Source organism: Leptonychotes weddellii, chromosome X, assembly GCF_054177405.1.
Source record: "Leptonychotes weddellii isolate Sample4059 chromosome X, ASM5417740v2, whole genome shotgun sequence".
Taxonomy (NCBI): domain Eukaryota; kingdom Metazoa; phylum Chordata; class Mammalia; order Carnivora; family Phocidae; genus Leptonychotes; species Leptonychotes weddellii.
The window spans coordinates 44,758,416-44,773,869 of NC_138385.1; the positions used below are offsets into that span (position 1 = coordinate 44,758,416).

The 15,454-nt window shown below is 34.7% G+C and overlaps 1 protein-coding gene across 4 annotated transcripts in view; it reads right to left on the reverse strand.

The window, feature by feature from the left end:
• The window catches only part of PCDH11X (protocadherin 11 X-linked), a 606,781-nt gene that overhangs the window by 72,356 nt on the left and 518,971 nt on the right, over window positions 1–15,454 (reverse strand). For 3 of the 4 annotated variants that reach the window (XM_081808558.1, XM_081808550.1, XM_081808549.1), the window contains one exon: window positions 1,852–1,917. In XM_081808558.1, the coding sequence (XP_081664684.1) occupies window positions 1,852–1,917 (66 nt within the window). Of the gene's footprint in view, window positions 1–1,851; window positions 1,918–13,301; window positions 14,307–15,454 lie in introns of those variants that run through there. The other variant, XM_081808551.1, reaches the window with a different exon arrangement.

A 15,454-nucleotide genomic window follows, 5' to 3' on the forward strand; every position in this document is an offset into this window, starting at 1 on the left:
AAATAAGTCAATCAGAGAAAGACATGTATCATATGACCTCACCGATATGAGGAATTCTTAATCTCAGGAAACAAACTGATGGTTGCTGGAATGGTTCGGGGAGAGGGATGGGGTGTCTGGGTGATAGACATTGCAGAGGGTATGTGCTATGGTGAGCACTGTGAAGCATGCAAGACTGTTGAATCACAGATCTGTACCTCTGAAGCAAATAATACATTATATGTTAAATTAAAAAAAAAAGAAGAAGAAGATAGCAGGAGGGGAAGAATGAAGGGGGGGAAATTGGAGGGGGAGATGAACCATGGGAGACTATGTACTCTGAAAAACAAACTGAGGGTTCTAGAGGGGAGGGGGTGGGAGGATGTGTTAGCCTGGTGATGGGTATTAAAGAGGGCATGTATTGCATGGAGCACTGGATGTTATATGCAAACAATGAATCATGGAACACTACATCAAAAACTAATGATGTATGATGATTAACATAACATAATAAAAAAAAAGGTTAAAAAAACGCACAATGAGATAACACTTCATACCCACTCTTATGGTTACAGTTAAAACGACAGATATTAATAAAGGTTGCTGAAAATTTAAAAACCTGGAACCCTTAAGCAGGGAGGCCTAAGATGGTGGAGTAGTAGGAGGACCCTAGGCTTGCCTCCTCCCTAGAAAACAACTATATAAATCTCAAATAATTCTGAATACACAAGAAATTGATCCAAGGACTGACAGAACAAACTACACAACTAGAGGGAGATAAGAAACCACATTGTGGAAGGTAGGAGGTGCAGAGACATAGTTTGTGGGAGAAACAAATCTCAGGTGCTGCCAGGGGGCATAAGTCCTGGTCATAGAGAGAGGCAAGACAAAGAAGCACACAGGAGATCTGATTTTCATTAGATTTTACAACCAGTGCGGCTCAAAGGCTGGAGTTTTAGAGGTCTGTGGTGTGGATGGTGTGGAGCCCTAAGGGCACTGCAGTGCTCCTATGGAGAAAGAGGGCAGATAGCCTGGGGACAGAGGACAAGCAATCTGAGGACCCACTGGGACACACTGGGAGAGACAGTTCCCACTTCTTGGAATGCATCTGGGAGAAGTGGCATTGCCTTTGTGGGGGCAAAGAGCCAGTGAGCACTTTTTTCCTCCCACACCCCTCACCATAGCTGCAGGGATAGCTGCTGAGGGTGTCCAATCTGGACACTGGTCCTCTGCTGTGTTTTACCCCAAATACCACACTCTGGTGCTTTGGTGCAACTATCCTTCATGGAAAAACCTGCATTAGTCCCAGTATGGCAAGACCCTCCCCCAGAGGACAAGCATGGGTACCCTCCACACCATGTCCCAAAAGTCTAGTGTTTTAAAACTCAGCCATCCTGCCTAGGATAGAGCCCAAGGTGCAAAGTGTTCCTAGGAAGGCAGGTGGCTGGGACACAGGGTAAAGGCAGCAATCTGAAGGATGCCTGGGACATACAAGGGAAGACTGTTTGCTCTTCTGGGAGTGCTTCCTGGACAGTCGCAGGCTCAAACTCCCCTCTTCAGGGACTTGGGAGCAGGCTGGTCCCATTTCCCTTTCCTGTCCCTCAGCACAGACTAACTTCAGTACTTTGGTACCAAAATTAGAGGCCTAAACCACTTACACAAAGCCCCACCCCCCTGTGCTCTACTGGTGCTGCTTTCCACAGGCAAGTCTGCCTGAGAACCAGTACAATGGCCCCTCCCCCAGAAGACCAGAACAAATCCCTGCAAGCACCATGTCCACTGACCATAGAATTCTGCAAAGCTTCAGCTCTAGTGGAAATAGGATCTGACCAATTTAACAATCAGACCAGAACACACTTAATTAAAACTCACCAAACTTTGGCCACAGTTCAAACAACTCCCCACTGCAGGCAAGGAGAACCTCTGGAGAGGACTGACCTGAGGGAAAGAGCAGGCAAAACACATCAGAGTGCACACAGCATACACCAGAGACACTTTCTGAAACATGAGGCCCTGCATATTATATGACCTCTTCTTCATAAAGCCATTAATCTCAGGATCAGGAAATATAACAGGCTTTCCTAACACAGAGAAGACAGAGGCCTAGACAAAATGCCAAGATGTAAGAATTCATCCAAAAAGAAAGCACAAGAAAAGATCACAGACAAGGATCTAATTGTAACAGATTTAAGTAATATGCCTGATCCAGAATTTAAAGCAACAATCATAACGATACTAGCTGGCTTGCAAAAAAACAAAGAAGACAGCAGGAAATCCCTTACCACACAGATAAAAGACTTAAAAACTACTCAGGCTCAAATGAAAAATGCAATAACTAAGATTTGAAACTGACACATGTAATGACCACAAGGATGGAAGAAGCAGAGGAATGAATCAGTGATAGGAAGATAAAATTATGGAAAATAATGAAGCTGAAAAAAGAGGGAAAGAAAAAATACTGGATTATGAATATAGACATGGAACTCAGTGATTCCATAAAGCATAACAACATTCATATCATAGGAGTCCCAGAAGAAGAAGAGAGGAGGAAATGGGCAGAAGGTTTATTTGAAAAAATTATAGCTTAAAACTTCCCTAATCTGGGGAAGGAAACAGACATGCAAATCCAGGAGGCACAGAGAACTCTCACTGAACTCAACAAAAGCAGGCCAACACCAAGTGTTAAATTTGCAAAATATAGGGATAAAGAAAAAAAATCATAAAAGGACAAAGAGTAAAGGGGTCCCTAACTTACAAGAGAAGACCAATAAGATTAGCAGAGATCTCTCCACAGAAACTTGATGGCAAGAAGACAGTGGCATGATATATTCAATGTCCTGAATGGGAAAAATATGCTGCCAAGAATACTCTGTCCAGCAAGACTATCATTCAGAATAGAAGGAGAAGTAGTTTCCCAGGCAAACATAAACTGAAAGAGTTTTATTATCACTAAACCAGCCCTGCAAGAAATATTAAAGGGGACTCTGAGTGGGAAAGACAAACCTAAAGCAACAAACACAAGAAAGGAACAGAGAAAATCTCCAGAAACAATGTCAAAACAGGTAATAAAATGGTACCAAATTCATATCTATCAATAATTATTCTGAATGTAAATGGACTAAATGCCCCAATCGAAAGATATAGGGTGTCAGAATGGTAAATAAACAAGACCCATCTATATGCTGCCTACAAGAGTCTCATTTTAGATCTCAAGACACCTGCAGATTGAAAGTGAGGGGATGGAAAAAAAAAACATTTATTATGCAAATGGAGGTCAGAAGAAAGCTGGACTAGCAATACTTAAATCAGAGAAACTATATTTCAAGCTAAATATTATAACAAGAGATGAAGAAGGTAATACATCATAATAAAGGGGTCTATTCTTTAAGGAGATATGACAAACTTAAATATTAATGCTAACAGCATGGGAGCACCCAACTATATAAAACAATTAATAACAAACATAAAGAAACTCTTTGATAATAATACAATTATAGCAGGGGACTTTAACAACCCACTTACATCATTGGACAGATCATCTAAGCAGAAAATCAACCAGGAGGCAATGGCTTTAAATAAAACACTGAGCCAGATGGACTTAACATATATATTCAGAACATTTTATCCTAGAACAGCAGAATACACATTCTTTTCAAGTGCACATGGGCCATTCTCCAGAATACATCACATAGTAGGTCACAAATCAGGTCTCAAAAAGTACAAAAAGATGGAGATCATACCATGCATATTTTCCAATCACAATGCTATGAAACTTGAAATCAATCACAAAAATAATTGGGGGAAGACCACATATACATGGAGGTTAAAGAAGATCTTACTAGGGGTGCCTGGGTGGCTCAGTTGGTTAAGCATCTTTCTTTGGCTCAGGTCATGATCTTAGGGTCCTGGGATCGAGCCCCACGTCAGGCTCCCCACTCAGTGGGGAGTCTTCTCCCTCTCCCTCCACCCCTCCTCCCTGCTCATGCTACCTCTCTCTCTCTCTCAATAAATAAATAAAATCTTAAAAAAAGAGCATCCAATAAAGAATGGTCAAAGAGGAAATGAAAGAAAAATAAAAGAAATACATGGAAACAAGTGAAAATGAAAACAGGATGGTCCAAAACCTTTGGGATACAACAAAAGTGGTACTAAGAGAGAAGTATATAGCAATACAAGCCTACCTCAAGAAGCAAGAAAAATCTCAAATATACAACCTAACCTTATACTTAAAGAAGCTAGAAGAAGTGTGACAAATGAAGTCTAAAGACAGCAGAATAAGGGAAATAATAAATATTAGAAGAGAAATAAATTATAAAGAAACAACAACAAATAAACTCCTACTAGAACAGATCAATGAAAGGAGCTGCTTATTTGAAAGAATTAAATAAATTGATAAACGCCTAACTAAACTCATCAAAAAGAGAAGAGAAAGGACCCAAATTAATAAAATCACTAATGAGAGAGGATAAATCACAACCAACACCACAATAATACAAACAATTACAAAAGAATATTATGAAAAACCACATGCCAACAAATTGGACAATATGGAATAAATGGATAAATTCCTAGAATCACATAAACTACCAAAATTGAAAAAGGAAGAAATAGAAAACATGAACATATTGACAACCAGCAAAGAAACTGCATCAGTAATCAAAAATCTTCTGAAAAACAAAGTCCAGATCCAGATGGCTTCACCGAGGAATTCTAGCAAACACTGAAAGACCTGCTCTTCTCAAAATATTCCCAAAAATCAAAATGGAAGGAAAACTTTCAAATTCATTCTAGAAGTCCAGCATTACCTTGATTTTAAAACCAGAAAAAGACCCCACTGAAAACAGAGACTAGAGGCCAATATCTCTGATGAACATGGATGCAGAAAGTTTCAGCAAAATACTAGCAAATCAAATACAATAGTACATTAAAGGAATCATTTACCACAATCAAGTGGGATTTATTTTTCGGTTGGAATGGTGGTTTAATATTCACAAATCAATCAGTGTGACAGACCACATTGATAAAACAAAGAATAAGAACAATATGATCCTCTCAATAGAAGCAGAGAAACCATTAGACAAGGTAGAACATCTATTATTGATAAAAACCCTCAACAAATTAGGGATAGAGGGAACATACCTCAGCATCATAAGGATCATATATGAAATCCCTGCAGTTAATATCAACCTCAAGGGGGAAAAACTGAGAGCTTTTCCTTTATGGTCAGGAACAAGACAGGGATGACCATTCTCACCATTGTTATTTAACATAGTACTGGAAGTCCTACCCTCAGCAATCAGACAACATAAAGATATAAAAGGCATCCAAACTGGCAAGGAATAATTCAAACTGTTACTATGTGCAGAAGACATGAGACTCTATGTAGAAAACCTGAAAGACTCCACAAAAAATTGCTAGAACTGATATATGAATATAGTAAAGTTTCAGATTACAGGATCAATGTACAGAAATCTGTTGTATTTCTTTACTCCAATAATAAAGCAGCAGGAAGAGAAATCAAGGAATTGATGCCATTTACAGTTGTACCAAATCCCAAAAGATACCTAGGAATAAACCTAACCAAAGAGGTAAAAGATCTGTACTCTAAAAATTATAGAACACTGATCTATACACTGATCAGTTTATAGAACACTTGAGGTTGGCTTGAAGATGACACAAAGAAATGGAAAAAACATTCCATGTTCATGGGTTGGAAGAACAAATATTGTTCAAATGTCTATACTACCCAAAACAATCTACACATTTAATGCAATCTCTATCAAAATGCCACCAGCATTTTTCATAGAGCTGGGACAAACAATCCTAAAAATTCTATGGAACCAGAAAAGACCTTGAACTGTCAAAGCAATCTTGGAAAAGAGAAGCAAAGCTGAAGGCATCATAATTCTGGACTTCTAGTTATATTACAAAGCTGTAGTGATCAAGACAGTATGGTACCTGCACAAAAATAGACACATTGATCAATAGAGCAGAATTGAAATCCTAGAAATAAATGCACAGCTATATGGTCAACTAATCTTCAACAAAGCAGGAAGGGGTATCCAATGGAAAAAAGAAAGTCTCTTTAAGAAATGGTGTTGGGAAAACTGGACAGCAACATGCAAAAAAATGAACCTGGATCACTTACACCATACACAAAAATAAATTCAAAATGGATGAAGGACCTAAATGTGTGAAAGGAAACCATCAAAATCCTAGAGGAGAACACAGGCAGAAACCTTTGTCCTCAGCCATAACAACTTCTTACTAGACATGTCTCTGGAGGCAAGGGAAACCAAAGCAAAGATGAACTATTGGACTTCATCAAGATAAAAAGCTTCTACACAGTGAAAGAAACAATCAACAAAACTATAAGGCAACATTCAGAATGGGAGAATATATTTTCAAATGACATGTCTGATAAAGGGTTTATATACAAAATATATAAAGAATATATCAAACTCAACACCCAAAAAACAAATAATCCAGTTAAAAAATCAGCAAAATACAGGAATAGACATTTTTCCAAAGAGGAGATACAGGTGACTAACAGACACATGAAATGATGCTCAACATCACTCATCATCAGGGAAATACAAATCAAAACTACAATGAGATATCACCTCACACCTGTCAGAATGCCTAAAATTAACAAACAGATGTTGGCATGATGCAGAAAAAAAGGAACCATATTACACAGTTGGTGGGAATGCAAACTGGTGTAGCCACTCTGGAAAACAGTATGGAGGTTCTTCTACCTTCCAATCCAGCAATTGCACTATTAGATATTTACCGAAGGATACAAAAACACAGATTCAAAGGGATACATCCATCCCAATGCTTATAGCAGCATTATCAACAATAGCTAAATTATGGAATTATCCCACATGTCCATTGGCTGATGAATGGATAATGAAGAGGTTGTATATATATACAATGGAATATTACCGTGCCATAAAAAAGAATGAAATCTTGCCATTTGCAATGACATGGATGGAACTAGAGAGTATTTTGTTAAGTAAAATAAGTCATTCAGAGAAAGACAAATACCATATGATTTCACTCATATATGGAATTATGAATCAAAACAAATGAAAGTAGGGATAAAAAAGAGAGAGACAGGCAAACCACGAAACAGACTGAAGAGTAGGGAACAAATAGATGGTTGCTGGAAGGGAGGAAGGCAGAGGGTTGGTATATGGTTGATGGGCATTAAGGAGAGTGTTGGTTGTGATTAGCACTGGGTTTTGTATATAAATAATGAATCACTAAATTTTACACCTGAAACTAGTACTACACTGTATGTTAACTAACTGGAATTTATATAAAAACTTGAAGTTAAAACAAAAAAGAAAATGAATATGTTACTTTTGTCATTCAAACACGTCTATATTTACAAATGGTCTAATAAACCGTGACCAAAATAAAAAAAAAAAAAGTAGAACTAATCAGCACTCTCATGCAGTGCTGCTGGGAATGTTAAATGGTATAGTTATTTGGAAAACAGTGTGACACTTTCTTAAAATATTAAACATGATGTTACCTTATGGACTAGCAATTCTATTCTTGAGTATATACCCAAGAGAATTGAAAACTTATGTCCATACAAAAACTTATACACCAATGTTCACTGCAGCATTTTTTATAAGAGCTAAAAGTTAGAAACACCCAATTGCCTGTCAACTAATGATAAAAAAAACCCTGATGTCTATCATCTGATGGAGAGACAAAATGTGTCATATCATACAATGACATATTATTCAACCATACAATTGAATGAAGTGTTGATGTATGCTATAATATGGATGAATCTTGAAAACATTATGCCATGTAAAAGAAGCTGGACACAAAAGTCCACATAGTATGTGACTCAACTTTATGAAATTTCTTATATAGGCAAATCTATAGACAGAAGTGAGAATATTGGTTGACAGAATAAGAATAGGGAAGATTAGGGAGTGACTGGTAATGGTTATGTGAATTTCTTTTGGTGGATGATGAAAATATTGTGGATTTCAATAGTAATGAAGGTTGCATAAATTTATAAATGTAATTAAAAGTACTGAATTTCACACTCTAAAATAGTAAATCATATGTTATGTGAATTATATCTCAATAAAAACACTAAATCAACAAATCATTGTTCTGCTATATAAGCTTTCAAAGTAAAAATTTTACAACAGTTGTATTCAAGGGAAAACAGAAAAAATGAAGAAACTGCAGTTCACACTACAATTAAATTCCATAACAATGCAACAAATCCTTAAAAGTTGGATTTGTAAATTATTTAGTAGAAAAGATATCACAATGTATAGTAGAGTATTTTAAAGAAAGTATCACTTAAATGGATAATATTTGTTAAGTCCTAAGTGTAAGCAAATTTTGCATCATATAATGTTGATTTTGAATTTCCATTAGACTGTAAATAAAAATCATTATTATAATATTACTGTAGAAAAAAAATGGAAGTTCAGATTTTTAGCTTGAAAACCTAAGAGAACATATGGAATAAATAAAACGTTGGTACAATTTTTCCTTCATAGCAACCTTGTTTTGTTGAGCATCAAGTAATTGCAGTAAAATATTAAGTTTAGGGTTATAGCACTAACTTCAAAAATAAATTAAATTAGAGCAATTGCTGATAACCAAGAGAAGTAAATGCTTTTATACTTGAGCAACTAGATTATCCAAATAAGTAGTTCTATTATCTGACTCTCAAACAATCCTGATGTTTTTAGGGGCTTGAAAAATGTGGAAGAATATGCAAAAGTATATATAATCTAAAAAGTAGTCTTGTTTATACAGATTTAAGGTTTTTAAAAAATTTTTATTGTTTATTTGAGAGAGAGAAAGAGTGTGAATGGGGGGAGGAGAAGAGCGTGAGGGATGAGCAGATTCCAAGCTGAGCACAGAGCCCAACAGGGAGCTGGATCCCAGGACCCTGAGATCATGACCCGAGCTGAAATCAAGAGTCAGATTCTCAACGGACTGAGCCACCCAGGCGCCCCTATACAGTTTTAAATGAAATCCCAATAGTATCATTTTTTAAAATTTTTATTTATCTCTTTTTAAAGTTTTTATTTAAATATCCGTTAACATACAGTGTAATATTAGTTTCAGGCATACAATTTAGTGATTCAACACTTACATACAACACCCGGTGTTCATCACAAGAGCACTCCTTTGTTGAAGCTACGCATATACCATTTTGATTTTAAAACTGAAATGCAATCTGGTGTACCTGGGTGGCACAGTTGGTTGAGCATCTGACTCCTGGTTTTGGCTCAGGTCATGATCTCAGGGTCCTGGGATCAAGCCCTGCATGGGGCTCCACACTCTGCAGAGTCTACTTGAGATTCCCGCTCCCTCTCCCTCTGCCCCTCCCGCTCATGTTCTCTCTCTCTCTCTCAAATAAATCTTTTAAAAAAATGAAATGCAGTCTTATAGCAGGCATGAAAGAATACATTCTCAAGTGATCCACTCAGGCAGACTCTTTGGCTTATACTTTCTGCTTTTGAATGTTTTGGGAAAGTGTTAAAAATTATGATATAGTTTTTTTTTTCTAGAAATCCCATTCAAGATTTATCTCTCTGTTTTCCTGAAACAAGGTTAGAGTATATCAAATCTTCTTACACAAAATATCATGAAACATTAATATTAAAAATCTTATTTTTAATAAGGGTGCTATAACCCTAAACTTACCTCTACCTCTATCTTACCTCCACCTATAACTATGTATATACTACTAATTTTCTCTTCTGTTATCCCTTGCCTATTGGAGAGCAATTAGAGCATGAAGGAAGAGAACTTAGTATAGTGCCTGGCATGTTCCATGTACCCAAGAAAGATTGTTGAATAAAATGAAGCTAAAGGGAAAGAGAGTCATCAAGAGGTCTTTATAAGGAAGTGTTAGGGAGAAAAAGAGGATTGTGCAAGGCTTTTAGAAAGCTCTACACTCAAGCTATATTAGCATTAAAGAAACAATGGTATTCCATGTACAAATGCAAGCCAATTTGATCAAATATTATTAGAAGAAATTATGCAACCACTATTTAAAAATAATCCATCATTTGAAAGTGACTCACTTCATTTGTTGTTGTTTTGAAATATGAATAATGTGTAATGTTTTACACCTGCTCATTAAAAGTTGGTGATTATTGTTATCATTATCAATATTAAAAAACAAAATAACTATTACTTAATGCTATATACTTTGCCTTCTATAATCATCCTCCCTTTCAAGAGCTGTCTAAATTAATGACAATAGAACCATTCTAGAAACTTTTGGTAAAACTAACAGAAGTAATAGTAATTTCCATAGTGTACTATAAAAATTAATTTCAGTAATTCAATCCAAATAAATATTTTTATTAGAACTGTTTGGGACTAGCTTTGCAACTAATTACACAGATATTCAAGAATAAAAATGTAAATGAGGCATATTTCTTTGATTGGTTAATATCCACTTATATTTTCTTCTAAATCATATGGTCTCAGGTTTATAGTCATATCTTTGACCTATAATTTTCTTGGATCTGTAGTTTGGAACAAAGATCATTTTCCAAATACTTTGCAAGCTTTCCCAGAACTATATCTTTATCTCTGGTTTTGATTATTTTTGAACCATATATTAACTTCAGATATGCATTATGTTCAACTTCAATACGATTTTACTACATCAATCTCTCAATTTCTGCATAGCTACCATCTTTTTATTGTTAAAGCTTTAATATTCTGACATTTCCTGACAAGAATTTCTCTTCTCTTTTTGTTACTTTCCAAAATACTCTTATTCTTTATATTTTATTTTATATTTTAAGAATGTATTTGTTTGAGAGAGAGAAGAGAGATAAAGGGAAAGGGGGGGGAAGGGGCAGAGGAAGAGTATATCCAAGCAGACTCCCACTGAGTGTGGAGCCCAATGTGGGGCTCAATCTCATGAGCCATGAGATCAGGACCTGAGCTGAAACTAAGAGTCATATGCTTAACCAACTGAGCCACCCCTGCATGCCCTTTATATTTTAAATACATTAGAAAAAGCTTAAAATGGTCCCAGAAAACATATTTGGAAAATGTTTAATGTGGGTTCTCTAAAGTTCCCTAATTTCTTCCCTCTAATCTTCTAGGATATTTTTACATTTGGAGAATAGCAATAAATAATCACAACAAAGAAAATATAACTTTGTTAACCTGGTATAAATTCAAACTGTGTAAAGCATCCAATAGTCATTTTCTCCAAGTTGCAAACTGTTAAAATATATTTTCTAAATCTCATTTGGATTCTGAATAATAGCTAAATACTCTATTCCACATATTTACCAGTAAGCAATGATATAATTCTATATGATTTTAATTAAGAATATAAAACATTTATCAATTTAGTCGAATGTTGCCCTCTTAAATGAGCATTGTATATCATCACTTTGTAGGGTGTTTTCTATTTTTAGTTTGGTGATATTTTGGATCACTAATAAGTGATTATCAAATGAAGAAATTGATGCTTTGAATTGTCACTAATACACAGCACTATTTAAAATCTTTGTTATACCTTAAGTCCAAGAAATACATCCTGTAAGCATGAGCACCATGAATACCACATATACACACCTATTATATAAATATTTTAGATTTAAGATATTATATGACTTGGAAATTCACATTCTTACATTTACATTAACATGATAAATTATATTACTAATCTTTTAAAATTGAAGTACTATATTTTATATGAGCTGAAAGACAGAAACTTTTCAGCTTACTGGCTCCAATTCTGGTAATATTACATATTGGCTAGAATAAAACACTATACAGTACACTGTCTAAAATCATCTATTCGTGTATAGCCTCTAGATTAACTAGTGCCTATCAGTGTTCTCTATTGGTGGGTACTTCTGAAACTACTCAAGAATTTCAAAGAAATCAAACTGTAATGAATTGTGGTTCTTAAGAGTCTCAAACATAGGACACAAAGTCAGCAATCAAAAGTGTTGACTTTGATCTATACAGATCTTTTCTGTTTCACATTTGACATTTCTTTTCATTGCCAGTGGCAGTAAAAATCAACCAGGGTATGTTTCCCAAATGTTTTCTTTTTTCTTTGAAGTTTGGCCAGCCAGAGAGAAAATGTTCTCAGATGAGCAAGTATAAAAATAAGGGCTTCAGAGGATTTTTTGTTTGTTTTTCTTCAGGGTTATAATATCAAACCAATGTATACCAAAACCTCTTTTCTCTGAAGCCCAAACCCAGCAGTTAATTCTTCTTTGAGAAGGACCTAAATCTGTGCTGATACAATAGCCACCAGCCACACATAGTTATTGAACATATGAAATATGGCTAGTTGGAATTCAGATAGATGTACTGTACCTGTAAAATACATATCAAATTTCAAGGCTTAATATGAAAAAGAATGTAAAATATATTAATTTTTATATTGATTACATGTTGGAATGATGATATTTTGGATACACTGCTTTAAGTGAAACATATCAATAAAATTAATTCCACCTGTTCCTTTTTGCTTTATTTAAATGTGTCCTGGACAACTTATAATTACACATTTTATTATATTTCCATTTGACAGTGCTGATCAAAATCAATTATATTAAATCACTTGAAATTTAAGACTTCTGGGCTATGTTCTCAGATTGACAATTTACTTAATGAGAAAGTTGCTGTTTCAATAATCAGTTTTTGTGTGTATCTTAAAATATTTTCAATAGTGTATTTTCAAAGTTTATTTCAAACAAAAAATTTCCCTCATTATAGACCCAGATTTTGGTGTGGTATCTATAAATGGAAGTAAATAAATATTTTATTTTTGTTACATCATTCAAATAGAATCAAATTCAAGACATATTATTAATAATATTAACATTATACTTTATGAAATAAAGATTATTATTCTAATTAGTTATAGCAGAAATAAGTATTCAGAACCTTTTCAATGTTTACGGCTCATTTAAACAAGTCAGCCATATTTTACCAACAAGCAACAAATATGTCACTTAGTAATGCCATTTATTTCACATACATGGATTTTAAAGAGGCAAATAGTATAAAACCAGAACATAAACTGAAAAGAATACATTTTTTATTCACAGATTATATACTGTTTCAAAGCTATGCTGAGTTTTTATCACAACGAGAACACTGCAGTGCCACACCTATTTTCTAACTTTAATAAAAAAAATTGAAAAGCAATACAATTTTATCATAAAGTACATTTTTTTCTAGTTCCATGTGTCAGTGAATAATATATAATGAATGTGGTGACATGGAATTATTTCATATTACCTGAAGAAGGCAATTTTCAATGTTAAAATATCCAAATGCTGTAATAAAACTTAATTCCTTTCAAAAATATTGTTCTATGCCATTCTAGCATCTACTGTTAGTAATCTAACACAAAACTAACAAAACTGCATTTTGATTTTATCCTTCAGTCTGAGAATTTAGGGAGCTATTAGATTAACATAAAGGGATTAATATTATGGCCTGTGGAATAAGTTTGTCATTTGGAAAGTTATACCTGCATTTTCATTAACTTCTGGCCATGAAAAGAAAAAGTATGAAAAGACATTATTTTCTCTAATTGACATATGAAAAGTTCCATATCTATCATGCATAAGAATGAATTATGTTTTATGTTCACAAACACTTATTAACTAAGTACTCAGATGAAGATAGGTGAGGCGATTAATTTGACTGAGATGTAATCCATTTTTCTAGTCTCTTTAGGAACTTCTACCTCACCCTGCTTCCCCACCTCTCACATTCATCCCTAAAGAGTTCCTGATTCAAATTCAACAACTCAAGTCTAAAGTAATGAATTCCTAAATTACAACTGATTATTTAGTACTAACAATAGGTATAGGAAACTAGCTCAAGAACAGATCCTTGAGAGTTATCTGAGAGCCAGAAAGGTAAGGGTTGTCTAATAAAACAGTGTAAGGTTATGTCAAAAATTAGCTTGGGTAGCTGAGCATTACTGTGGAAAGCAGACAAATGACTGCAGGTAAACAAAGCAGTTGACATTCTACTGCTCAAATGATAAACCTCAATGAAAACAGAAAATGTAATTAATATACCTGAAACTCAGTCTTGAATTAAAACATGTCCAAAAAAAGGAAAGTACACTTGAAAACAAATATAATAAAACAAATTGGGGCACCTGGGTGGCTCAATCAGTTAAGCATCTGCCTTCAGCTCGGGTCATGATCCCAGAGTCCTGGGATCGAGCTCTGCATCAGACTCCCTGCTCAGCCAGGACTCTGCTTTTCCTTCTCCCTCTGTCATTCCCCCTGCTTTTGCTCTCTGGCCCTCTTTCTCTGTCAAATAAATAGATAAAATCTTTAAAAAAACAAATTAATTTATAAATGTTTATTAATATATATTTTCTGAGGAGGAGGTACTAAAGAATTTGCTCTGAATGAATTGACAAGTATATATTTGCAATTTCTTCCTTGAAGACAAGTAAAGCACTGCCAGGAGTAAAAGTGTTTCTTTTACTACTAAGAACTTGCACATATATATCTAATTTACTATAAGGGGAAAAATCTACATATTTATGTACTTAAGAAAATAACTCAATTTCATCCCTGGTAAACAGTCAGCCTTCAATAGACCAGTTGTATGAATAAAATAACATTAGTCACATACATTTATGATTAGGGTCAGAGAGAGCTTTTTCCTTTATGTGCTAGCATTTAATTATAAAAAAAAACATGCTTAAGAAATTGTATTGAGATGAATAATATCAAGTCTATTCAAATAAGCTGATAATGGAAAGTGGATATATAAAATATGGTATGAAAATTATAAAATATAACCATAAAAGGTACTATGGTATTTCAGTGCAGCTTGGAGTAAGAACCCAACTGCATTATGAACATACTAAATAAATATGCAATTAGAGCAAAATTTAAAATAGAAGTTTAATTGCAATGGCCATGGCTCATTGGTGTACTGATAAAAGTTCAAAAATCTAAACAATAGTAATGTCTTACACTGGTATAGTGCTTTAGAAACTTTTAAATTCCTATATTATTTACCCTAACTTTGCCTCAGTTTCCACTATTTCAAAAATAAAGAAAATAATAGAACTTACACAAAGAAGTATCATAAGTATTAAAAACATTTACAGATTATCAAGGAGGGTATCTAGAACACAGTATACACTTAAATACTAACTAATGTGTTTTTGTTCATTATTATATCATCATGTTTAAGCAGCCTGACTTCTCTGTGAGGGTTAAGTATAAATATGATCACTACAATTTTTTTTTTTTTAAAGATTTTTTATTTATTTATTTGAGAGAGAGAGAATGAGAGAGAGCGAGTACATGAGAGGGGGGAGGGGCAGAGGGAGAAGCAGACTCCCCGCTGTGCAGGGAGCCCGATGCGGGACTCGATCCCGGGACTCCAGGATCATGACCTGAGCTGAAGGCAGTCGCTTAACCAACTGAGCCACCCAGGC